The 26,947-nt window shown below is 39.9% G+C and overlaps 2 protein-coding genes across 2 annotated transcripts; one reads left to right on the top strand and one right to left on the bottom strand.

The window, feature by feature from the left end:
• Window positions 1-9,318: 9,318 nt before the first annotated feature.
• On the bottom strand, window positions 9,319-17,577 carry LOC101856922 (RING finger protein 11). Its single transcript, XM_005107676.3, has 3 exons — window positions 17,299-17,577; window positions 11,986-12,137; window positions 9,319-10,391 (listed from the first exon to the last, which is right to left on the bottom strand). Exons 1-3 carry the CDS (start codon window positions 17,419-17,421, stop codon window positions 10,220-10,222), a joined length of 447 nt encoding a protein of 148 aa, XP_005107733.1. The 5' UTR covers window positions 17,422-17,577; the 3' UTR covers window positions 9,319-10,219.
• A 534-nt stretch (window positions 17,578-18,111) lies between these two features.
• LOC101856688 (E3 ubiquitin-protein ligase rnf146) lies at window positions 18,112-26,690 on the top strand. Its single transcript, XM_005107675.3, has 2 exons — window positions 18,112-18,430; window positions 22,192-26,690. Exons 1-2 carry the CDS (start codon window positions 18,277-18,279, stop codon window positions 23,139-23,141), a joined length of 1,104 nt encoding a protein of 367 aa, XP_005107732.1. The 5' UTR covers window positions 18,112-18,276; the 3' UTR covers window positions 23,142-26,690.
• Window positions 26,691-26,947: the final 257 nt, after the last annotated feature.

Below are 26,947 nucleotides of genomic sequence, written 5' to 3'. Positions count from 1 at the left end.
CTTTGCTCTCTCTCCCTATAAAACTTCACTGCGCTGGTGCTTGAGTTTTTGAGTTTGAGTTACTAAAGAGAAGCACATAAACACATACGCCATACGTGCCCAGTCTTGGATACAACACACGTCTATGTCTCCCACCGACATGCACTTTACATGGATTGGTCAAAAAGTACAGCATGTATCATCGCAAAAAACACAGCAAGCCACCGCTATAGTAACAGTAACAGGTGTTTGGCTTGCAACAGCCCACGCTCGCGTACACATACACACGCGCGCGCGCACACACACACATACACACACACACACACACACACACACACACACACACACACACACACACATATCATAATCATATAGAGGATTAGCACTAGATTGGTGTTGTTACAAACAGTTGACGTGTAAGTCCGCGATGAGGCCTTCAGGTCCCTCTGACGCGCCACGTCTGTCCTTACTAAATCAACATGACACACGCGATAAGACACACACGAGTCAAGAAGTCAACACAGGGAACTGTGTATTTGTTATGGTCAAGAAAAGCTCGGCGTGTTGTTGTAGCTATTTTCCACTCTGTGATACAGTAAAATATACAGGTCGGTGGCCGACTCAAACCATGTATCCGCCAGATTAGGTCAAACACTTTTTCTGAAAGAAAAATTTCTTTCGTTCTTATTGTCTCAAAAAATCGTTAATTTTTTTTTTGTAGACTGAGAGTGTACTTTTCGCGTACGACTCATGACATTATTCGAAACAAAAGCATCTGACCTAAAGTGGAGGTCACACAGTTCAAGTCGTACATTGACAATTGTATAGATTTTGTGACCGTGACATATAAGTAGGTCTAGTGGAAAGTATAATACACCCACCCATGAGGCCACCCATCACCCTGCCCTGGCGGCGCACAGCGTTAGACAGAACTGATTCATAGCTTGCTTCACGTATCTCAATCTCAGCAACTCAGTGGAGTCAAAGCCATACCGCGCCCTTCCACAACGTTCACAAAGTGGTCAAAACTCTTGTCGAGGAAAAGCATTCCAAAAGTACCAAAGTTATTTTCAGAACTTTTGACTCATTTTGAGAAAATTTTTAAAAAATCAGTGTCATTCTAAAAGAGCTTAAGTCATTATTTGAACTTTGAAAAAACTAAATAAAGGAAAAAGAGAACACCTAAATAAGAGCCATGACTTGGATATTCACATAAAAAAGCAAAGCAGGGAATGACAGAACAAAAGGAAACTATAACGCTGTTGAATATTTTTTTAAACAAATGTCTTACGCCATTATCGACACTAAAACTATGTTGCAAGATGTACCTTCATGTTTTATTCGACTAATGTCTTAATCTGGACACCCCAATAAACTGACTAGGACGACTGTGTATATGACTGACACTGACAATATCAAACATGCCCCATAGAAAGAAACACAAGGATTTTTGTACCCATGCGTTTTCCCAGTTTCCTGTCAGCGAAAACACACTTCGTAAGGGGGGGGGGGGTGAGTAAAAAGAAGTTCATCGACACGATAACGGTCATAATATAGCGCAGGGAAGCATTTAGACAAACAGACAGACAAACAACAGAGAGAGGGAAAGAAAAGAAGTAGGACCTACCAGTGGCGCCCTCCAACCACCAGCCTTTGTAGGGGATGTTTTCCCCAAGATTACAGACAAAGTCTCGACCAACTGCAAGACCCGCCGGTGAGATGCATAGTTTTAGTAGCCGATGCTTCATGGAAGGACAGTCAACAATAGTAAAAACCTATAGGAATGATACAAAGGACAAGCACTCGCATCGACACAAACACACGCACACACACACACACACACGCACGCACACACACACACACATGCACAAACACACGCACACCAACACAGCATGCCAATGTCGCGACCTCAGTGCTTTCTTGTCCTATCTTCATTATAACCATTTTTTTAAACATTGAAAATGTGACTTCTTCTTAAGCTCACTCTTTATTATGAACAGTTTTCACTGTTATTTAAAATGGAAATAGGACAAGAAAGCACTGAGGTCGCGATGTGGTGAGAGTGATGCTATAGTATTCTACAGCAACATTCCAATTTTCAATTTAAAAAAACAACAACAAACCAAAAAATAAAAAAAAGACAAGAATACAAATAAATGCCACTTAGTTTGGTGTATTTTGGCAGTTTTTTTTCTATCGCTCTGTGATTATTTCACAAATACAAAAAGACCCTGAGAAAAGGATGGGGGAGAGGGGGTGGGGAGAGGACACAACAGAGGTGTGCGGAGGACAGCAGAGCAGCAGACGCGAACGAAGGAGAGCGCAACGTGGGACAAAAATATGAAGGGAGGGGGCGGGGGGGCAAGGACTGAGGGTGCAGCCGCAGCAAATAATGGCTTGTCGAAAGAAGCTATCGGCAACATTGGAGTTTATGAACACAAGGGTAAGTCAGGTGCGGGACGAAGTCTGGTTCCCTTTTCTGGAACTCTAGTGCTGTAAATACGCGTGCCGTAAAGTTATTTTAGTGATCCACGGTAAGTCGAAGTGATAGTTCCAGTTGTAGAACTCTGGTACGGTACACGGGCATGTTATAAAGTTGTTACAACGTCATGTTGAAGTGATAGTTCCTATTCTAGAACTCTGGTACTGTCAATACGCATGTTAGAGTTGTTAACTTATAATTTAAGCTTAAAAATATTTTTATAAAGTCACATTACGTTGATGTTCCATCAACCAGAATTCTGGTAAAGGAAACACTCAATTCACGTTTTTTTAAAAAGTTATTTAAAAAAAAAAGAAGCTTATCCCAGTCTCAGCAAGCGAAATCTAAAATCATTAAGACCGTTTGAGGGACTGCAATTGCTGGCTAGATAGATGAAAATTTCTCTTAGCGGGCTGGTTCTTATCTGTGATGAAAGCACACGATGGAATTGCTAGACGTCACCAGTCTTAGTCTACCAAAGTCTGGTAGAACAAAGTAAGTGAATGGGTTTAACACCTCTATCATCACAGATTATTTAAGAGGCGGGACCTCTAAATTTAACGTCCATCTCCGACAGGACTGAGCCAAATGGGTTGAGAGCCTTGAAAACTCCACAAAACCACAGGAGTTCAAGAACGCCCAGTCTGAGTCTGGGATTCGAACCAGGGCCATCCACCCGTAATCCAACATGATACCAACTGAGCTAACGCAGCACCCCGGCAGACTGTACAAAGTGATTGTTATATATATTTTGTACTGAATGGACTGCTAGCAACTCCGGGGTATGTTATCCAAAGTCCTGAATTTCGACGGACACACACTGACTGAAAATACACGTCTCTCTTGTGCCATTTGCAGCACAGATAAGGGTTTTGCTCTGTTGTAAAAAATGAGTGTGGAAAAGAAATGAACAAACTAGTTGTGATATGATTGGTTGTTACGTGAAAACCTTAAGAGGAATGCCGCTGTATTGAAACCATTTCCAAGGAAACGGATTAAGTTCCCCTTGTGAGTACATAAACTATTCACTAATTATAAAAACCAATGTGATAGCTGAAACCATCGCGAAAAGCTTGCTGCACCATCAGTCCTTTTTCTACTTCTGTGGAAAGGAGGCGAGGGGGAAGCAAGCATGAACTGAGATCAGTATTGGTACGTATGAACCACAGAGAAATGGCAAAAGAGAGATGACACACAATCCGATCATGTATGTAAGAATCCAGTCTTAGATTATCAAAAGAAATATGGCAGTTTAAAACTGAACTGAGTTGATGGCATTATGAGACACATAATACATATAAATTTATTAATATGTTAATGTAAATGTGTATATATATTCTACCCCCCCCCCCCCCCCCCAGACAGAACTTTGATCATTAGGAAGCCACCTGCTTCAACCCTGCCTGTCAGGCAAGGCCAAACTAGGCCAAATGGTAGACACAATCCCAACAGATGGATAAAAATACTCCATAAAAGACATCCCCACAAGAGGAGTCGAGCTCATGTCTTTTGCGTGCAACAGCAAAGAGCCTAATACCGGGTGCCCATCGTGGATGGGATCGGGTCGGGTTGGGTTGGGATGATCGCCCGACTCGTTGCCTGAAAACAAATGCTTTTGTTTTAGAAGGTGAAGAGTCGGGCATGATGGGCTTGTGCCACGATAGCCGCTTTGCGCCCTCAATCTGGCTAGCAAATCAACTCAACCGGACCCGATTCCCCAAATGGGCATCCTGTTTAATTGCTACACCAGGGAAGCCAGAGGAATTTGACGATGCGACAAAGACGATAAAAACTGTCCAGAAGCAGTGGAGTGAAGACAATTCGGATAGAGGTCCTAGTGACTTTGATAAAAATTGTCACAAACTCACAAACAGAATCTTTTTCCAAGAATGTCAAGTCCACAACTCCCTATAAAATAACAATGAAGTTGAAAGACTATGCATTCCTCCCCCCCCCCCCCCCATACCCCCGCCAATTTTCTGAATTTGTTTACTGACTTTATTGAAAATGTTTTAAGCCCCCAATGTTACATTTCAAGTCACTTATGGGGGGCAACATTTGTTAACTGGACTTTGCTAGAGACAACAAGAGAGGAAAAGTAGGTTATGGCATCACCCCCCCCCCCAAAAAAAAAAAAATTAAAAAAATAAACCCCCAACAAAAAACAAAAAACCCAAGTTGGACGATGAAGACAACTAAGCAATTTGAACAGGATCGTTTTTCACTTAGCAAGCAATACATCACGAAAGCAAATCACAAGATACAAACCAGAGAAAATGTGAATGGGCAGCACAGTTCATCCAAGAACGATACAATTATTTCAATTAACCACATCTTTAGAATTTCAAGCGTTGCAAACAATGGAAGAAAAGGGAGACCAAACACACTTACAAACAAAAACAAAACCCAGCATGCTCGGAATTTGCACCGCCCAAACGTCTACAGCATAAAAAAAGCCTTGACTGTGAAATCCTCGGGATAAATTTGCTTGCATATATCAACAAAGACAGAATCAACACAGTAGTAATGTTCCTCTTGCTACAGGAATTTTTTCCCCAAAACGCAAACACGCCTAGCATCTAACTTGCTTTTCATATCCCATTCTTTGGTGGTGGATAAAAAAAGAAATACTTGTACATGTACAATAACCCAGGAAGACACTAGAATCACAACTCAGCAAGCATTAGCTCAGTAGCCTTGAGCACAAGCGCGTTAATCTTTGATGATAAACAAATGTGCAGATTGTTGTAAAAATGTCCTGGAAATGCCAATAAAAAAATCGAGTAGTTAAGATCTAACTAAACTAAGTAATAAGATGAAATAGAAATATTGAAATGAAAAAAAAAAATGAAAAAAAAACAAGTGATAAAGAATAAAAGAGATTATTTTTTTAAATACTTTGGATTAAACGCATTCATATATGATAAAAATCATATGATAATAATGAAACCAGGCTTCCAAGCATGCAGGAAAAATGAAAGGAATTCACTGTTATTGTCAGCACAAACTCAAGGGATTGTGATGAAAAATCTGGGAAAGAAAATCAGACAAATAAATTGCAATGACAGATTACAATAGCAGTCGCGAACTTCAAGCATCTCTGAAGACAACACTGGAAACAGATGCACGATGACCCCTGAGGGAATAGTGGAAAAGGATGACCACAGCGGAGAAAAAGGGAAAGGATAACCCACTAGAGAATATGGAAAAGAAAGGAGGGGATGAATGAATCTATAAAAAGATTATCTCAAATTCAGACAAATTCTATTTCCAATCCTGAGACTAACCGCATCTACTTTTTTTTAAAAATCCAGTTTTGACAGTTTTCAACTTTCAATAAAGTCTTGAGAATAAAGAAATTCAAACCGCTACATTGCGTACAATTAAATTTTTTAGATATATCAAAACAATGCCCAACATATTTCACAGATCATGAGCTTGAACCAAGATAGGCTGAAGTTATCGTTTGACAGTCCACAGTTATTGCTAAAATGGTGGAAAAGATTTTTACAAGAAACATCTGGCGTAAGTGGCAAAAACGTTAAGGACAATCATAGGTAAAAAATCAAGTCACCTTCACAATTAACTCCACACTGTGACCTTGCAGCGCAGTGTCTGAACAACCAAGTTCACAGATATCTAGCTTAAAAAAACAAAAAAAACATGAACACCTTACAAAAAATTGACCCACTTGGCAAAATATACAAGAACTGATGTAACAAAATCTATTCATCTTTTCACCTCCGTGTCTATGAATGAACAGGGCATTACACTATGAAAAAAACAAAAAACAAACCACCCTGCAAAAAATAAAAAAACCAAACAAAAGTAACCCAGTGTTGCTGACGAGTGACATCTGTCATTTCGTTCTCTACAAGTGACACAATTACGAGCATCAAACGATACCAAACGTTTGCCATTATATATGTTCTCGAATTTCACGTTATTCAACAGTTCATTACAAATACATAAAGCTGACGGACTGACTACATACAACTGATCACGAGCAGTGAGGTCACTCCAAGGACAGATCTGAAATCACTAAAACACTTAGTCCATTCCATAGAAAAGAAGAAAAAAAATTTGTAAAAACAATCACCAAAGTCTAAGTAAGATGTCTGCATAGTAGGGGGAGTTGTATACAACATTGTCGTTCATTTGCTATTCTGCTGGCTTTTATTTAACACTTTGCCACCACAAGGCTCATATAGTAAGAACACTTGCCATCACAAGTACTTTGGGGGAAATCCAAAGAAACTGGGTGGTAAACATCGCCGATCTGTGTTTTGTGACGAAAGCGGAAGTTCAGCGTTCTTGCCGATCGGCGAGATGTGACGGCAAAGTGTTAATCAGACACTGACAAGATCAGTACATACTTGAAGGACGACCACAAACAAATCCACAATACAATTCAGGATCTCCAAAATAATGTGCTTTAGCCTTCCTGTTTGAAGATCATTGTTTCACATTAATACAGGGTAACATTTTGATAACCTTGAACTTGATGCTCAATCAATTGAAAAGAAACATCAAACACCATAAAAATATAATACATTATAAGACCTTGAAAATGAAAGAAGTTTTGTTTGATGTTCATTTTGCTGATATTTCGATGATAAGAGATCAATCAAAGGTGGAAACATAAAAATCATAATTAATAACAGGTGTCAACGCAGGCCCACAACAACAAATGAGGTTGGTGAGAGTGACAGAGACATGAAGAACTCTCTCTAGCAGGCATGGAAGCAGAACTTTTTATGATACCGAGGATGCATCAGAAGCCTAACAGACAAAGTGTTGGCAAAGTGCAGACACTCGCATGACTCGACGCGACATCCCACAAGGGGAGGAGTGGAAGGAACAAAGTACACAGAGACCTGAGCACCTGACACAAGAAATGAACTACCCCTGGTTGTATCCAATTCAAGGAGACAAGCCAATGAAGAAAAGAGTTTTCACTTTCAGTCCTTATCATCATTCAACTTGTAACGGAAAACATCAGAAGTTGCAGAATGACACAAGTGAAGAGAGAGATATATAAAAAAACCACTCAAGACGTCATCACCGAACACGAAGAAAGGTCTACCTCACCACCAACAACATAGCTTTCAACTAAAGGAGAAGACAACAAAAAAAGAGAATGAAAAAGAAGGTGTGTACATGAAAGCATAATAAAACCAAATTGAGTCAAAGGAAAATCAAAAGACATGGGGAAAAAATCTTTTAAAAAATAATCAAAAGCACACACTGACCACAATCCTGGTCGTGGCTTACCATTTTAATAGCTTCAGTAGTGGTTCTTTTGGATGATAAATAAACAAACAAAATATCTTATAAATAAATACACTTGACGGTACATGATGTATCACAAAACGAGCACAACTGGACATCTGTACCATTTCTCGGATGGAAAAAAAGAATTGTTCACCTTTCTGAGCCCTGGCTCCTCTAGGCTTTCAAACAAGTAAGATGGGTGACGATGATGGAAAAGATGTAGGCTATATATTTGATGTTAAATGCTCTGATGTAATGAGGAGGGAATGTAGTACATTACTAGACATTTTCAAAAGCGTGACAATGGCAGAAAATAAAAAGCAACCTTTTGTAAGAATATATCATTGGCCAGCTGTTCAGTTGCATTAAGCCCAAATATTGGGATGGAAAATTTTTTTTTAGACCCTTAATCAGTGGTATCAGTTGCATGTGTTTGGGTCACAATTCAGATTGAATAGATTCTAAATGCTGAAACAAGCAAGAAAAGATACATAATAATGTAGGTGCAATTGTTAAAAGAATGAATTTGTCGCAACAGTTTTTTTCTCTCTCCTGAAAAGTTTTACGTTTGGGTCTTAGAACAAGTGAAAAGCTTGCCGAGATATACTTCCTTTTGGCCGACAGAGCCAAGTGTGTGTCATGGTTTCTAAGTACAAGCCACAAAATAGTACATGGCGGGTGCAAATCTAACAGAGACTTGTACATTTGTGGCTTAATTGGGACACGACATTCCATTGTATAGTTCCCCTAAACTTTTACCAGTTAAAGTCTTGAGGGAGACAAAAACTGGACGTGAATTTCCAGAAAAAAACCTAACAAACAAAACCAAAAAATACAAAACTTCAAAACTCTGATGAGCTTCAATGCAACAGAAAAAGAATCACAGACATTTCCTGAAATTTTATACAATAAATCTTCTTGCTCTGCTGGCAATTTTTTAAAAATTCATTCACTCTTCCACACAAAGAAAGAAAAATCATTATCTTCTTTCAGAAAGCACACACATTAGATAAACCCCCAGGAAATGAAAGCTGACACTGCAGACAATGACAAGACTCTATTGCTCTCACAACTGACCTGTCAACCTCTACCTGACCAAAAATTGGGAGTTTTACTCAGAATCCTCCTAAGAAAAAATAGCAGTTTGGAAAAAAAATAAAAAAATCAGAGCCTCTAGAACCCCGGTAGTTTAAGATTATGTAACAAACCGAGCGTGGCAAACAAATGTACATATTGTAAATACACACAAAGACAAAGGTGTAATTTCATATCATTTACGATGAGTACCACAAACTTTCCTAATGCGAAAATAAAAATGTGTATTTTCACATAATCTACAATAAGTCATATAAGACCCGACAAAAAACGGTATTCAAGCAAAAAAAAGAAGGATTTTATGCAAATCCCGATCAGGGTTCTACAACGGAAGAAAGAACATTGGGCAGCTCCCATTTTATTGGAGTACTAGTCTGATCCGTTGCTATGAGAGATTAGTCCTGATTGTGTACAACAATAGTCAATATTCTTTGTACATGGACAACCCCCCACTCCAACAAACATCCCCTTTTTTTCTCTTTCTTTCCCAAGTCCACTCACTCACAACAGCTTGTCCGCCAACGATCAATACATCCGCATCACTCACACACGCGTCTCAAAAACACTAGCAAACCTTCCCACAAAAGCAAGTAAATGTAACCTCATGTGAACAAGATTACCCTCATATTTCACATTTTTATTTTTACATGGCAGAATGTTCCAACGTCAGCCTGATGGAAGGAGATATAGAGGAACTTCTACTATCTGTCCATCCTTGCTACTCTAGAAAGAAAAGCCTGCTACCATGCTTCATCCAGATAGTCCACAAGCAGGATTCAGCGGATGGAGACAGTCTTTTGTGATAGACGTCACTACTTTCTCAGGACAATGATGTTGCCGAGTATGCTGTCATCATTTAGTTTGTGGCTCATGACCTTCCAAACTTTTTTTTATGATTCAACAGTTCTGTTTTGATTTTTTCTTCTTTGCCAAATTGCTGCCATACAAGATATATACCCAGAAAAATGGGACTTTCTATTAATGATTAGTGGAAAGCTTGTAGCGTGAGTTTACTTTTTTTTTCTTATAAGACTTGATTTTCATCAAAAATAGAGTCTCTGATCTGCTTATATACAATGTTATCCAAGCAAACATTTTCATAGAATGTGTACCGAACAGAACGTTTAGGTAAAACAAGTTGAGAGTCCATTACTTTGATCCTTTCACTTTATGCACCAAAAGATGTAACTGATAGTTTTGTTTTCTCAAATAAAAAAACAAAAACTTTTCACTGCTTCATTTTCCACAAATTAACCTCTTGTTGTTATCGATCCAGACAAATTAACCTCTAAATAATCCAGTATCAAATCATACAATGCAGATAATGAATTCATTCATAAAAATGACAGTTACAAAACCTGATCATGGTAATGCCACCCAATCTGGAGATCAGCTGGTCTGGTAGGTCGTCAAGAGGGCAGCGTCCACTGGCTCCATACAGCTGGGGCAGGTAAACGATCGCATCAGCCAGTCGTCGATGCACTCTCGATGGTAGCAATGCATGCAGGGAAGGTAGCGCAGCTCGTCACCAAAGACGAACTCGTTCATGCAGATGACACACCTGGAGACACCACGACAAGAGTGAAACATGCTTAATTTCTGCTCAACTCTTGGGTCGTACAAACCCAACACCGTTACAAAACGAAAGACGTTCCAAACGACTCACCCAGTAATAAGACACTTTTAAAGCAGTCGAGAGTCATCTTACTTTAACTCATAGAGGACACGCATTTTGCACGTGTGAAGACGTGTAGTTTTTGGGCTACTTTAATCTAAAAAGAGGCATACATTCTTTACTCATATAGATACTTTAAATCCTTCTTCCTTGATCTGAAAGTTAAAAAGACAGGCAACAACACCCAAGCTATGAAACATGCAAATTCGTGTAAAAGTTTCTGATTTGTGTACAATGATTCCAAACGAGATACAACACTGGCTTTGGTCTGCTGCTGATCAGATGTATGCGTCTGGCACGTCGACAAAGAGTTAACCATTCCAGCCGCAGCCATTTTTATGCACTCCCAAACCCCAGTCCCAGCCAATGCAGCAGTGTTTCAGAAAAAGAGACACGCATTCTAAAAAGCGATGCACTACCTATGCAATGAGCTTTAGATAATAACATATAACAATGTTTAAAGGTAAATGGACAAATATTATGAAAATTAAAGTTTAAGTAGGCTCACACATTTTGAAAAAACCCAAATTCAGTGCCCCTTGAAACTGAGAATATATATGCTCTTGGGACAGTGGGAGGTACAATCGCTGCTGATAATATACGTGCATGGGGCTGGAAGGGTTAATAAAGGATACCTTGTAACTCACTACCTTTTCATAGACTTCGTCTTAACAATAAACAGAGAGAACACCACGCAGCTGCTGCTTGGGGGTTCGGCTTGGTCTAGTCACAGACAGAAATTAACTCACAGATGCTGCCTCTTTAACTCTTTATCTCTGGCAAGCGCTTTCGGCCGGAACTGCTGTGCTGGTGGTAAGCCATTAACAGCCACTCGGGCACATACCTTTACGACGACTTCAAAATCAAATTACTTTTGAGCAATTGCCTAAAACAGGTCTGTTTTCTCAGGATTTCATTCAGTAGATCTTGAAGAACTATCAAAATAGGTTCACTTGTTTTGATTTAAGGACCAATTTAGTGACATTTTCGTCCTTTTTAGATTAAGTACCAAAAAAGGGCCACAGCATAATGGGTTTACCCCACTCGGAGATAAAGAATTGATGACCTGCAAGTGTTAATTTTGTATTATAATATCATACATTCTTCAGGACCCCAAACATTTTGTGATTTTAAAGTTAAAAAAAAAACAACTCTTTCTGCACAACGCACCGATACGTCACTGTTTTTACCCATACGCCATATATATATAATCACATTGTAATAAATCGTAGCCCCAAAAGTGTCAATAATAATAATAGTTAAATTAACAATTTATAATAATAACAATGTAGATCATTTTTATAGCACCAACTTGAATGCACACCATACCCTAGGCGTGTTACATAAACCCAAGTACAAATTCATTAATGAACAATAACTGTGATCAAACCAAAGATAAAATAATTCTAACATTGCCATGCCTCTACTTCTCAATTTAGTCATGCTCCTTCTGAAAAGAATCCAAATAAGCATCCCTTACTCTTTAGCTTTTTTGTTGGTTCCATCGTACTTTCCAGTTGGCAGATGATTGATAAGACCCAAACGCTGCGCAATCTTGATCTGCTCATCCTCTGTTAGCTGATTGGCCGGCCGACTTACCCCAGGAGAGGGGTGGAAGATTGGCATTCTCTGCTGGAAGTCAGGATGGAGACAAAACATATATTCACTTGAAATACGTGTGCCATCACAGTTAAATCAGGTGCTTGTCAAAATAATGAAATCTACGAAATGGTAATTTTTTCACCCATTAGGCAACTTCTGTTTAATTATTTTGTTGTTGTTGTCTTAGTAGAGGTTTTACAGCGCTTGCAACTGCATTATAAGGTCATATGAGCGTCAAGGGGTGGATGTCAACAGAGAAATCCTTACAGGGAATCAGACTTACTCTGCTCACCTCTCTAGCTTCAACAGTACAAAGTCTGCTTCCACTATCACGGCACCCCGGAAATAGTGGGTCACAAGAATGTGACAAACATACAAAAGAAGTAAAGGAAAAATTATGATAGTAAGGATTAGGAAAGAAAAAGCAGCAGTTCCCTGTTGCAGTTCAGGCACAGTTATAAGCACGACATTGATGAATCAGCCCATTTAAAATTACAATTCTACTGTGCATAAGAACTCGAGATGTTAATGTCTCCCCCTTTGGTTTATTTTTTAAGCTCAACACTTTTGATATCTATTGAAAAAACATGATTTGTGTTGATTTCATAGAAAAACATAGAACAAAGGCACAAAAATGTAATTTGTAGTTTCCAAGGTCACTAAAGCTTTGAGAAGGGGATCCCATAGCCTAGAGGTAAAGATGTTCACCTCTCTTTCAAAGGTCGAACTCCGGGTAGCGACGGAAAAATTTTCTGCTCTAAAATTGTCTCCTTTCACCTCCTTTCCGTGCTCTCTAGTAATGTCCTGTCGTTTGCTTTCATCTCCACTTTCTGCCCCCACCCCCTCACCTCCTTTGCCCCCTCCTCTGGGCTCCTGACTCTGTACAGCCTTTCTACTGCTAGTCCTTGGCTCCTTCTTACTGCTGTCCTTCAGCCACACCCTTGATTTGATGGTAGGAAAGATCTACACCTAGCCTTCTCGGACATGGGCGAAAAATCTCAGGGGTCCCTTATGCAAGTAGCGCACGTTAAAGATCCCTCAGTGGTCTAAAATCGATAAGAGTAGGCTTCGACCGCCACCTCCGCAAAATTCAAAATTTCCTACAAATTGAAAGTTTAACGTGTCCCACGTGCTCATACGACCTTATGCAGTTGTGAGCGCCGTAAAATACTTACAAAAAAAAAAAAAAAGCTTTGGGAGTCACCTTTGGCAGCATTTCATTTTTCTCCTGGTTTATGTAACCGCATTCTCGAGCCATGTGTTGCGTTAAACAGCTGTTCTGGAGGATCACAGATGTATGTTGTAAAGGTACTTGTTGGCAGTACAAGCAACTGACTCGACAAACGGTTACTATTTTTATGGTTACAATATATATAACTATCTACTCCTTAAGGTTATCATTATCTTTCAAGTTTACAGCCCCACCCCCTGAAAATTCAGTAAGCAGCAACACCCGCCTGCCTAGCAGTAACAAAGGCCTGCTTCCCAAATGGGATGCTGTTACGCAGACACCACTTTACTAGTATTTGATGTTATGATATAATGAAAAAAACCCACATGAAAAACGTTCCCTATGGTCCTCATTGTATAAGCTTATTTATGCAAACACAAGGCCAAATGTACACAATTGGACTAGAAAGGACAGGAATATTCTCCGAGTAGGTCGTACACTTGACAAGTACTCTTCTTCTACTCTTGGGGGAGTCACATTCGAGACTTTTCTCAAGCAGGAAGAGCTTCAAAACCTCAATGTATTTGTTTAGATGAAAGCAGGATGTATATTGTTTTCACATAAGTATCCAACATCCTCATGATACATTAGATGGTTCTACTTAGAGAAACTCAAAGTTGGCCTTACTCTTCATCTGTCATTAGAATAGATTGTAAATGGTCACTTTTAAGCACAAGGGGGCTATCCCGAAAAATGCTGTTTTGATCAAATTGAAGGTAAAGTTTTTGCCCCTTGTTCAGTTTCTTTAAAAGACAACCTAAGGAGAGTTTTCTCTATAACCAAACAAATACAGTCGAACCTGTGTAAGATGGAATCGCAAGAGAGCCAGAAAAAAAATTCCATCTTAGACAGGGGAATTTAGGGGGAGGTGGAAGGGGGAGGGGTTCAAAGGCCCAGCCTGTGGGATCAAGGATCGCTTGTCCGATTGGCAAGCAGTGGTCAAAACTTCACACCTTTCAACTGCTATCCTGTCTGATAATGACATGCGTCACTCTTACTTATCCAATGACCACCAGTGCTTGCTTTTCATAGGACCACTGTGTGACCTATCAAAAACAGAAACGTTTGAACATCTCTTTTGCTTCCACCCTGAGCCAAACTCAACGGTGTAACAAGCACAGTCAACCAATGCCACCCCTCACTGCCATCATGTAACAACAATTCCAGGAACTCTTTTCTCGGCTGGCGTACGATCAGGGCGGCAAGCATTGGTCAAACTTATTTCATACCTCTGGCTTCTGGCTACCCAGGAAAATTTTCGTAGTGGCTGGCTACTGGAACACTCTCACGGGCAATCGTGAGATTTCACACCCACACTACCCTGACCATCTGCATCGCTCAGGGCTCTCATGATGGGGTAACATCTACCCTGGTGGGATCAAGGATTGCTTGTTCGATCGGCAAGCAGTGGTCAAAGCTTTACACCTCTCACCTGCTATCCTGTCTGATAATGACATGCGTCACTCTTACTTATACAATGACCACCAATGCTTGCTTTTCATAGGACCACTGTTTGACCTATTAAAATCAGAAACGTTTGATCATCTCCTTTGCTTCCACCCTTAGCCCCACCCATCGGTGTAACAAGCACAGTCAACCAATGCCACCCCTCATTGCCATCATGTAACAAGGATTCGAGGAACTCTTTTCTCGGCTGGCCTACGATCAGAACGGCAGGCATTGGTCAAACTAATTTCACACCTCTGGCTTCTGGCTACCCAGGAAAGTTTCTGTAGTGGCTGGCTACTCAAGCACTCTCACAGGCAATCGTGAGATTTCACACCCACACTACCCTGACCATCTGCATCGCTCAGGGCTCACACGATGGGGTAACATCTACCCCCAAATTGCACCCCTACTCCCCTTCCTCGCATAGCGGCATGGCCATGGCATTAAGTTTAGGGCATAGCCGGCGGAACCAAACTTGCCAATTTTGTTTCAGATCAGGGCTGAGCAGGCCAAGCATTTTCCGTCTTAGACAGGTGAAACCCTCGCAAGGGAGCGGATTTTTCTTTCTGTTTCCGCGTTGGACAGGTTTCCATTTGATACAGGTAATTAAAGAAAAATCTATCAAGGGAGGAGTGGGGAGATTCCGTTAAAACAGGTTTCTGTTTTATACAGGTTTCCGTTAAGGCAGGTTCGAAAAAATGAAACCAAACTTCTCCTATTGGTAGGGTAAAGCCCACTTTTGGTGTAGGTCAAGACCTCTGGAAACCCCTGAAATCTGGGTTAGCCTACTTGTCCTTAAAAGCGACCAAATCCTAGTCCACATACCACCCGAAACAGACTACTCTGTGTTGTCTCCATTCAGAACATGTAGCCCCCGGCTGGATCTTCATATCTCTAAAAATTTTAGAAACATCCTTTGGGATAACATCATGGAATTTAGAACTTTTATGCAAGAGACTAGTATTTCAAGGAGACGGTTTGCAACTGCGATGAGACTTACAACCTTCTGATATATCAATTTGACTCAACTATACAACATTCACGAGTTTTACAAAACTCATCTATAGCTATATGAAGAATGGCAGAGCCATTTGAATGCTGTATGTATATGTGTGACATTTCAGATATGAATCGCCACCTCGTCCTGTCCTGTCCTGTCCTGTCCAGGGCAACAACGTCATTGCACACCGGACAGGTCCATAAGTGCTCAGTTCCCCCCAGCACCAAAGCCCGCAAGGTATCCATACTGAAAGTTCCTGTGGCTGTCTGATTATGGCGACGTCTTTCCTTTCCAGATAATCGTTCCACCTCGTTTGTCTCAATTCATCATAAAATTAGAGCATATATATATATATATATATGTATATATATATGATTATATTATAAATAGGTGAAAAGCGGGCTGACAAAATGAGTTACTTCTCGGATTCAAGCCTTTTATAGAAATAGACACATCAGGTTTATAAGTGAAATTTTTAGAATTTATAAATATGAACAAATAAAAGACAGGTTATAGTTAAAAAATATGGCATCAATAGAAAATCTACAAATTTGACCCTTATGTCAATTTTTAGTCAATATATCTGCATTTGTGGATTGCGAGAAGTAACTCATTTTGTCAACATGCTTCACATATATATATATTACAACTAAAATAATTATAGTACATACAGGAATACATCATACTTGATGTGAGTACGAGCGTCTTTACGACAATTTTAGCGCGCTTTATTGTCTAAATTTTGCGTTTACCGTGTTTCAATTTCAAGCATCACCGTTCGTATTGTTCTGAGCATCAATGATCTAAACGATCTTCCATCACCACAGCTAGGCTGACATGCTGCAGTTAGCCGCAAGTGTGAAATTTTATCGTGCAAAACACATCGATGCGGATAATATAGGTCAAGCCACAGACCCAACATGTCGTTCCATGCTGTATCTCCAAAGATCTTGTAGTGTATAGTGTAGTAGAGAATCTTTGGTATCTCCGCTGTCTTCTAAAATAGTCTGGGTATCCCAGGATGTGATGACATCACATTACTAAAATTTAAGCAGCCATTCAGCCAGCTACATCGTTCTACGTTTGGCCGCATGTCTCCGAGACCTATCACAGCCAGTAACCCTGGCCCAAATCCTTGAATCTTCATAATAACGCTACAATAATATGACCTGTTCGGTTGAGAGTTCCTGTGGCAACTTCTTGCATGTGAAGCAGGATGTCTCAAAGTTGAATAAAACGTCGCCAGTCAAACTCAAACAAGGAACAGAACCTTGTTTGTCGTATCGAGATTTTCACTGATCATACTCATACTGCTCTAAAATCAACAATAGGAATAATAGGCCTACTTCTTCGGGCAAATAGCGATATTTTAATTCTTCTCCGAAACACAAACAGTTCAAAACGATCGTGAAGTCTATAAATTCATTGGTCACGCTTTAGAAAAAGAAAAGTAGGGGAGATCTTTCACTTTAGGAATAGGGAAGCTTATCATTATATCATCTTCAACAAACCTGTGGTCGGTACGGAGGAGGGGGCTCAACAAAGGGCGCTGGCTCAAGAGCTGGATCATGATGGTCATTCCCACGAAGAAGAGAAATGTCGTCGTTGCTAGAAGATTTGAAACAATTCCCCATGTCACCGCCTTACTTCCTTTCACAGTTTCCAATTTTATCCTCCTGTTCTTTGTCACCCTCTGTCTTTATTCGTTATCAGCTGCCTCGGTCACAACACAACAAAAATGGTCAATAAATCGTGACGTCATGGCCACTCAGCTGTGACAGATGAAAACATTCGCCCCTTCACCAAGTTCGTTTAGTGCCATTCCGCATCTCTAAAAGAAATATAGTACTGACCTGTGAATAAATTTTAAGAATTTGTTTATCTCTTAAATATGATTAAAGCACAAGCAATAAAACATACAAATACATTATTCAATATATGTATATTTTTTCAAACCGTGACATGATTATTTCTTTAGGGGTCAAAGGTAAGAAGAAACATTATACGCGGATAAATATAAAGGGACAATACTACACTAGAATTGTGATTGTGCATCGAGGTTGTTGCCCTTGGTCTTGGCCCAGCCAGATATTGCCAGGCAATAAAAAACCGCCAAGATAGAGCAAAGTCAGAAAACAGTTATGATTTCTAATTTTTGACTCTTCACTTTCGATATTGCCCTATTTTAGAGACAGCTGAATTCACTACAAAAGTAAATATATTTTACAATTAGTGTAATTTAGTTCTGGTCCTCAACTTCAACTTCTTAAAGTGTTTATTTCAATGGAGCTTCGGTTATTGTAAACCGACAGAGGCCAAGTCTTAACGCAGGCAACAATCAACAAAAACATCCGGGCACGGTGCAGTCAAGTGAAAAGGGAAGAATGAAAATGGGAAGTTGATGTCCATAAGCAGATGACATGATGCTGTTCTATTGAATTGTTACACTTATAAGTTGATTTCAGAAGTGCTTTCTTTCTACAATTATAATGGATAACAGTACGTTTTGTCTCCAGGATTTAAGTGGTTCTGATCTTGAAGAAGGTGACTGTGACATGAGCAAAGCCCAGGTCGCCTCGGACAAGACCTGTATTGACGGAACTGGCTCAAGAGACGGCGAGGAGCAACGAAATGCGAACAGTGGTATGCCGGCTCATTGCATTGGATTTAAAAAAGAACAGAGTCTAATTTGAAAGTACACTCATAAAGTGCTACCAAATATTAACGTCAATCAAACGCATCGTGTGGTCAGGGATAAAGTTAGGCTCCGTTCAGACACGCCGTAGTTTGGCAGACTCATGGGCGGGACAGTTGGGTAAATTTTCACTAAACTAAATTTTTACTTTTACTTTTAGACTTGCAACCTGATGCACTGAGTAGGCTACTGTTTTGGGGGCTAAACTGCCATAATTTTTGCTACACTACAAAACACACATAGATTCTAAATGGCCACTAAAACCCTTGCAAATCAATTGTTGTCAAGTAAATGTCAATCCTATTTACCCAAAGCCAAAGGCCAGCTTTATTCGGACTAGATATATAGATTTATATAAAATATATTATATCTAGAAATCTAGATTCTAGATCTAGATTCTCTAGATCTATTTATTGGGACTCGGCTTCTAAGTGACCAATGTGAGTGTAAGGAGGTTACATAATATAACTGTTGTCGAGAGATTTCACGCAAAACTAGAATTAGATCTAGAGTCAATCGATATACAGTAAACGATCTTTTTTTGTGGATATTCCGGAAGTTACAGGTCGATCTTCATGATTTTTTCACCAGAAGTTAGAAAAACTTCCTCTCTATACGGTGTAGCGCATTACTGTAACAGCAGTTTAAAATTCCTATATGTTGTGGTGGTGTTTGTTTGGTAACGTGTGTCTGGTTAATGCGCAAGGTGTCTGTAGACTGGTGCAACATATGACGTTTGGTTGGGTGCGCAATAGTAGTACCATGTTTACAGATCTAGATCTAGGTCTAGCTCTTTTCTGACACTTTTCATCTTTCTCTATCCTGGCTTTGTCTTCTTTTCCTTGCAAGTAGTTCCTGCACTGACCATAACGGAAGGCCAAGGTCAATGAGGCGTGTTCTTTTTGGGAGCTGTGCGCCCCCTAACAGGAGATTTCCTTACACTGTTGTGTTATGATAATGGATAAAAAGAAAGGTGCTGTGGACACAAGAAGGGGAAAGAAGAAAACAAGAATTAGACTATACCTAGACTAGTATTTTTGAAGGAAAAGGACAAAGAAGAAGAAGAAAAAGACGTGAAAAGAAGAAATTGAAAAAGAAAGTTGTTGTGAACACAAGGAGGTGAAAGAAGAAAACAAGAATTAGACTATACCTAGACTAGTATTCTTAAAGGAAAAGGACAAAAAAGAAGAAGAAAAAGACATGAAAAGAAGAAATTGAACATTTTGGAGATTAAATTTCCATTATATTAATTAATTTTGACATGAATACATTAACCAACTTCCAATGGCAATATAATGCATCCAAACGGAAGGAAAACAGTCTGTTTCAGTGCACAATGCAGGTCATAAAGAAATAACTTAATAAGTAAAACAACCAAAGGGCCTAGAAGCCACACTATCAATGCCAAAAATAGCAAAAAAGCCGATATTGCACACTGAAACGGACTGCACAAATTTGGTCTGCTTCAGTGCGCAACCCTATCTGGCATGTTCCTGGGCATTAAGAAGCAGCCTGCGATAGTATTTATCGATTCAAGTGTACATTCTACGATACATTAGAGCTAGATTAACTAGATGTGCTAAATAATCGACTACTCAAGCGCTTAGTAAATTCACCGATACTGGTTACGAAAACCATTAATATGAAGGGGCAAAACTTTCCGACACCGTAGAATCACGTGTGTGGACAGGAACCTCCAAAGCCGGCAAAGCTGCATTCTGCGCATGCTCACAGAAAGTGACCTCGTTTTCGCTGTTCTTATCCAAAACAAAGCAGGAGACCGGGGGTTGCGCACCCAAACAGATACGCGGTTAGACTCTAGATATAGACCTACTAGGACTAATTTTGTGTCAAAAGTCAAAGGAAGTGATTTTTCACACCGGGTGTGCGCATAAGTCAAAGTAAAACTCTTTCTGGACGTAGTTTTTTTTTTGGGTCTAGATTCTTCTAGACATAATTAACATGTGGCTCGATTTGGCTATGCAGGTGGTGAACAAAATGACTTCATAGAAGCATAACTATCTCTCAAAACGAAACGTAACATGATATAGATCTATATCAAATTGAAGGAAATTGAATGAGGGAATACATCCCAATATAATACAAGGATTAATTTTGAACATAAGTATGCATTAGAGGGGTTAGAAATGGGGATGGTGATGAGATAAATAAATTTTGACGGAAAAAATTACATTCACCAAACATGTGAAAGCAAATCAGCATAGCTATCTTGTCATATTATTATTATACATTATATGCCTGTGGCTATGCATACGGCCTTCCCGTGCGCATAGCCTCGTGGCTATGTGTACGGCCCTCCCTACGTACGGCCCTTAGATTTAGATAAAGTAGAAGTATGCTCGCTCACGGCCTTGATAATAATCGCTCAGCTGGACCGCATCACTTTATTGATCGATATCTTGGCCAAGACAAAGATCGTGTATAACGAGATAGTTCACACCTCTATAATTGAGCCAGTTAAACGGACTTTGCGATCAGAGTTACCCTACTTGTGTGAAATTATAATAATATTTATTATAATAAAAATATAAATGAAACTAACAAACTCTGCTATTCCTATTCTTCTTCTGGTGAAACGAAAGAGAGCTTCAAAACAAAGACTGCAGCGTCATCTGAACCAATGTGCAGACTTTCGCTGACACCTTTTTGGCTGAGTGAACTATTTTATTATGTACGATCTTTGGCCAAGAGGCGCTCTACGAGATCAAGATAACTTGCAACGTCATTGGTCCCTATTTATAACTCTTTTTTTACCTGTAATTAACTACGTCCTTTAAAATATAAGGAATGCTGAAATTTTCCTTTGAGAAAGGTCAGCGTCTATGCCCTTTAAAGCTGCGCACTTATTATAGTGAAGTGGAGGGCAGTACACATAGCCTCAGATTTTGGTGTTATTTTAATTTTACTCATCGACCCATCTCACACTCAACAGATTGTAATTATAAAGCCCTTTTCTTGTTCATTTTTATCTGCTTTCCATGAATTTTGACTTAAGATCCACCGCAAATTATTAGTGTATGAGATGTATGGACATTTTTATAGAACGGTATTATCCGGCAAGTTTGAATAAAATTTTCTAAACTGAAAATTGCTTCTGTCTCATCTTGTGATGGAAATACATGTGGGTACTTAGTAAGTAGGCCAGTTCACTTCAGGATACAGCCAGTTGCAGATTATACTTTTGAAAGAAAATCCCTACTTGTAACTTGTAATTTAAAAAAAACTTTCATGTTTTTCTGTTGATCTGTCTTGCTCTTTTTCACTGCCAAAAATAAATGTTACTACCTTGAAACTGAAAAAAATCTTACCTTTTTGAGAGGTTAAGGCTGCAGTGTTTAAGGGCTTTTTACTTTAACTTTAAAGCTTTGTGATAATTTGAGAGCTTTTCTGCTAAAATTGTGTACACACTATTGCTCTCCTGCTCTATAATTTCAGGGAGATTCCGTTGGCACATCATTACCTCAGTTGGCATGAATGCTGGACCACGATGTGTATGGCACTGGTCTCTTTTTCTTTTAAACTTCAGTGATTTTAAGACAGTATTCTAGGCAGTTTCCCACTTGACCCTTTTTAAAAAAGAATAATGAATATGTTGAACTGGAAGTTAGTGTTATGAATTTGTATGCTACCTGGAGTTACGAAGGACGTGTAGATTGATTTTAGAAAAGGTTTCTTTTTTTCTCCCCAGATACGGAAGGAAGCAACAGCAATGCTCTGGAATGCCCTGTTTGTTTGCAGACGTGTATCTACCCTGTACAGTTGCCCTGTATGCATATCTTCTGCTTCTTGTGTGTGAAAGGCGTTGCCAACAGAAGCACACGTTGTGCCTTGTGCCGCCAGCAGATCCCAGCGGACTTCTTTTGCCAGCCCAATCTGGTGGAATGGGATAGTCTGGAGAATCCTGTCACCTTTGACGATGGCTACGGCTGGTTTTATGGTGGTGTGAACGGCTGGTGGCAATACGATGAACGGACGTCCCAAGAGCTGGAGACGCATCATAAGGCTGGCCACGCATCATGCGAACTGCTTATTGCCGGCTATGTCTACATCATCGATCTCACTAACATGGTGCAGACTCGCAGAAATGATCGCACCAAGAAACGCAGAATTAAACGTGATCTGGTGACCCTCCCGGGCCGTAAAGGAATCGCAGGATTAAAAATCAACTCAGAAGGTGCCCAACCCGACTCTGATAGACCAGGCGCAGATGGCCATGAAAGCGGCGGGCCAGGTCGGCAGGCCATTCCGATCCAGCGGGCCGTTCGCTCGAGCGACACCCAGTCTGTGTCCCCTCCCACTCCGTACAACACCCCACAGACCCCGCAAACTCCGTCGGAGAGCCCGCCAACCACCACAGAGCCCGACCTGTCGGTGCAGCTGGAACGCCTGAGGTTGGAGCCCCTGACCTCACAGATCCGCGGGGGCTCCAGCAGCTCCAGTCATGGCTACAATACGCCGGAGCAGTTGACCTCCTCGCAGGACGACACGGCACGCCTGTACGGCGTCAGCGCCAGTCTGGAGCAGTACCAGGCCAGGGAGAATAGCTCGGCGGGAACTTCTTCAAGCGGTGCTGCAGTGATGACCGATGAGGAAGACAACGCAAGAAATCAGAGCTGTGCGGGTTCTAAGTTTGTTTAGCACACTCTGTTGACAGTGTTATTATGTTCTGAAGTGTGTGATTCTGAGAAATAGGCAACTTTGTATTTGTGTGAGAACCATGGCCTCAAAGAATAAAGACTGACGGTCATGGTGCGGTAACTATAGAACATAAGTACTATGGGTTTCAATTTGTGTCATTTGTCGTCGTTTAAGTCCAAACATTTTTGGGGGTTTTGGGCCACTTGAAACATTTTCAGTCAGAATATCAAGTACACAGCATTAGAGTATTTATTATTATAGCACTATTATTACATTGCTAGTGGGGAGAAGACTAGGCCTATAAATTTGTGGCCTAAGTAATTTACGTGCTGAGTGTGAGTCCCCAAGCTGTCTCTGCCAGTTCCTATGAGTAAGTATAAGAATGTATATAAATAAATAAATGTGTATTTGACCATTCTTCTACTTTCTACCGACTAGAGAAATTAATTGAATTATTCAGAAACTGCTTGGCAGCACACTAAATCGGCTTCTTGCCTCGGGCTCGGGGCTGACTTAAGTGGCCAGATCAATACTCTGAAAACTGTTTCAGTAGTTAGTGGGGTCTGTTTTATTTGTGCCGTCCAGCACTTTTTCCCTGGGTCGTCCCAACCTTGTATTGTATGTCATGTACAGTTACAACACTCTAGGGTAACATATATATGTTATGGGTCCAATCACTGGTAATTATTTAAGGAGTACCGTTCACACACTACTAACAATGCCTTTCATTTTTTTTTTGCTTACTTTCTTTCTAATAGCTTTCTGTCGGGCCCCTTGCTTCTTGAAATAATACAATACAGAAACTTTCAGGGTTTATCAGTTTTCCTATTTGTAAGGTCTTGCCATTATTAATTGTATAAATTTTCAGAATATGCTTTTCATAAGATTAATAATTGTTTTGTTTTGTTTTTTTTTCATTTCTGTGATCCACTTTCTTTACTGTGTATGGGGTTGTTTTATGAGATGATCGAGTGCTTAGTCCTTACAGAAAAGCATAACCCGAAGACCCTAAATTGTGTCAAATAGGGTGTATAATATTTACTATTTATTGGTTTAGGTCACTTTTCATGGCCTCCAAATTTTCAAAACCAGTAGATTGAGAAGAAGACTTTTTTTTGGGGGGGAATGATCTTTTTTTTTTCAAATTAAAAAAAATAATGTGCTGTCGTTTCTGATGAACCAAGACTTGGTATAGCATAGCTGCCAAACTGTGTAAAAAACATATTTAACATGTTTTTGGAGGTCTGAGAACTGAAGTCTTTTTTTTTTTTAAATAAGAAGATAAATCTAAGCTGTTTCCTGGTATTGCTCCTCAAGGGTTTGCCGATGATGAAAAAAAATTAGGAACTTTCATGTTTCAAGACTGGATTTGAAAGTACAGTTATAACACGTATAGCTTGAATTCGTCTGGACCGGCCCGGGTAGTTCGAGGGATATCTTACAAAGATAAAGAAGAAGAAGGAAAAACCGGGAGCGCAGGCACAGTTCGACGGATGCGTGGGGTGCATAAGTTCGAGTCTTCTGTGTTCGACCTATCCGTGTTATACTGTAGTTATGAGAATTAAGTCTATAAAAGTTCATCGCAGAGATATTTCCGTACAGGACTACTATGAAACTGCTTCAATTAATTGAATGTGGAAAAGTGTTTATAAATAGTTTGGGGGGGGGGGGGGGGGGGGGGGGGCGGGGTTGTGACCTGTCCAGTGACTTCCCTCTTGACCCGGCACATAGGTAAAGTCTGTTTGGTTTTTTAAAGTTTAGTTGGCAGCTATGGTATAGCACGGGTTGGGTTCTTTCCCCCACCCATCTTTTGTCTTAAATTCTTTCTACCCAAGTCTCACTGCATTGCTTATTCTATTATTAACGTAGACTTTCCCCTTCTTTCTATTATCTAACTAAACTTATATGTGTATAAGTAATTGTGTCAAAAATTGTACAGAATGACCAGTTTTCATTCATTGATCTACAAAATGACATTCGACATGGTGTTTGTGTGATGTTTATGCAAAAAAGGGAATTTGTGAAGTATGCCTGTTTTTGAGAGATTTGTGGAAAGGAAAATTTTGCTTCGTTTACACGTTTGTCGAATAATTTGGTGAGTGAAAAAATATGTTATTAAATTGCCAGTCTCTGATGGATGAGAGAATAAGGGAAAGAAAACTTGTGATTCATAATTATTTTATTATATTATGCACATGTGTGTATTGTAAGTAGGTAGTTCCACAGTGAACGAGAACATTTTCTTTTGCTACCTTCTAGTCCCTTAAAGTTTGTCCGCCCATAATGGGCTAAAGGCCTGTGCACAAACCTATATATATAATGGTGTTAAATTGCATTTATAAGAATAGTTTTTCTAGGATTATGCTACATCCATTCTTTAAAGTATGCAGACCTTTCCATTGGGACAACAATTATTAAATTGATCTCTCTCTCTCTCTCTCTCTCTCTCTCTCTCTCTCTCTCTCTCTCTCTCTGAGTAGGGAAGAGTGTAAGACACCTAATGTTTCTGCCTTTTTGTGTTTGAATTAAGTTTTCATTCCTTGTCCATAGACTTATTACTGTGCTGTATGGTCGCTTTTGAGGACTAGTGGGCTAACCCAGATTTCGAGGGTTTCCAGAAATCTTGAGCTACACCAAAAGTGGGCATTGCCCTACCTATTGGAGAAGTTTGGTTTCATTGTTGTGTGTATATATTTGTTTTGTCAAAGAGAAATAATGAGAACAAAGCCCATAAGTCAATAGGGGTTTTGTCCCTTTCCATTTCTGACATGATTGTTCCATGTCTACTGTGCTTTTTATGTGTGTGTGTGTTTGTATTCACATCTACGGGCGTGTATATGAATGCCTACTTGGATGACATAACCCCCCCCCCCCCCTTCCAACTAGGGCAGTCCTACTGTAAAACCTTACTAAACAACAACATTATGTGTGTACGTTTGTGTTCACATCTACGAGCGTGTATAAATGTTTACTTGGATGATGTGTGTGCAATTATGGCCGATTAGTCATAAAATCACAGATACATTTCTCTTGTGTACAAACTTGTAAAGATGTACATATGTACACGTATTGATTATTGAAACGTGTATGACTGAACGATTGTGTGTTCTGGTTGATTGGTTTTACTTGTAAGATGTTGTGTCATGCCTTTTTGTTGGTCTCTGTCTATTGTTGATGCAGGAGAGACCCAGGTTCAATTCCTGAGTGGGGAGAAATCTTTGTCAAATATCATCGTCGTGGTCTTTCTGCTGGGATGTTGTATCCCTCTCTGCCCAGATTGTCCGTGACAGGCGGGATGGGAAGTTCACTTCATAAATTATGTCAATTGTGATGACGGAGAAAAACGCAACATCTCCACTTTAAAAAAATTGCCCCAAGCTCTTCTCATACTCAAATGACATAACCCAGCCTGTCCCACACTTTCTGCCTTTTATTCGGTTCTTTAAAAAGTGAGAAGATAACCATCATGAAAGGTTTCTGGCATTGGTAACATCATTTCATCAGCGCCGTTCCATCACAAGCCCTCTAGGTCAGTTTGTGAAGTTGGAAGAGAAAAAAAACCTTTAAAGAAAGAGGGAGCGCCTAAATTAAAACTATGGCTTTGGCATTTTGCCATCAAAAACTAGAGAGGAAATAAGGAAACTATTTCAACTTGTCTCTGGTTTGATGTCTCAACTAAAATAGCAACTTTATTTGGAAACCCCCCTGCTATTAATCGTGTGTGAAATGGCGCTGATGATTTGGGGTTGTTGTGTTTTCCTCTGTGTCCTGTTTTTTTTTTTTTTTTGGGGGGGGGGGGTTGGTTT

The sequence above is a fragment of the Aplysia californica genome, unplaced genomic scaffold (assembly GCF_000002075.1).
Source record: "Aplysia californica isolate F4 #8 unplaced genomic scaffold, AplCal3.0 scaffold00621, whole genome shotgun sequence".
NCBI classification, from domain to species: Eukaryota; Metazoa; Mollusca; class Gastropoda; order Aplysiida; family Aplysiidae; genus Aplysia; species Aplysia californica.
Note: the sequence above shows the minus strand (reverse complement) of the source record. Positions and strands in the feature narration are given on the sequence as shown.

What these genes read in the sequence shown, in the direction of transcription:
- LOC101856922 (XM_005107676.3), bottom strand. Translation starts at nt 17,421, where the DNA reads ATGGGGAATTGTTTCAAATCTTCTAGCAACGACGACATTTCTCTTCTT. An exon ending in CTCCTCCGTACCGACCACAG is followed by an intron (nt 12,138 to 17,298) that starts GTTTGTTGAAGA and finishes CCTGACTTCCAG; the next exon opens with CAGAGAATGCCAATCTTCCA. An exon ending in ACCAACAAAAAAGCTAAAGA is followed by an intron (nt 10,392 to 11,985) that starts GTAAGGGATGCT and finishes TGGTGTCTCCAG; the next exon opens with GTGTGTCATCTGCATGAACG.
- LOC101856688 (XM_005107675.3), top strand. Translation starts at nt 18,277, where the DNA reads ATGGATAACAGTACGTTTTGTCTCCAGGATTTAAGTGGTTCTGATCTT. An exon ending in GCAACGAAATGCGAACAGTG is followed by an intron (nt 18,431 to 22,191) that starts GTATGCCGGCTC and finishes TTTTCTCCCCAG; the next exon opens with ATACGGAAGGAAGCAACAGC.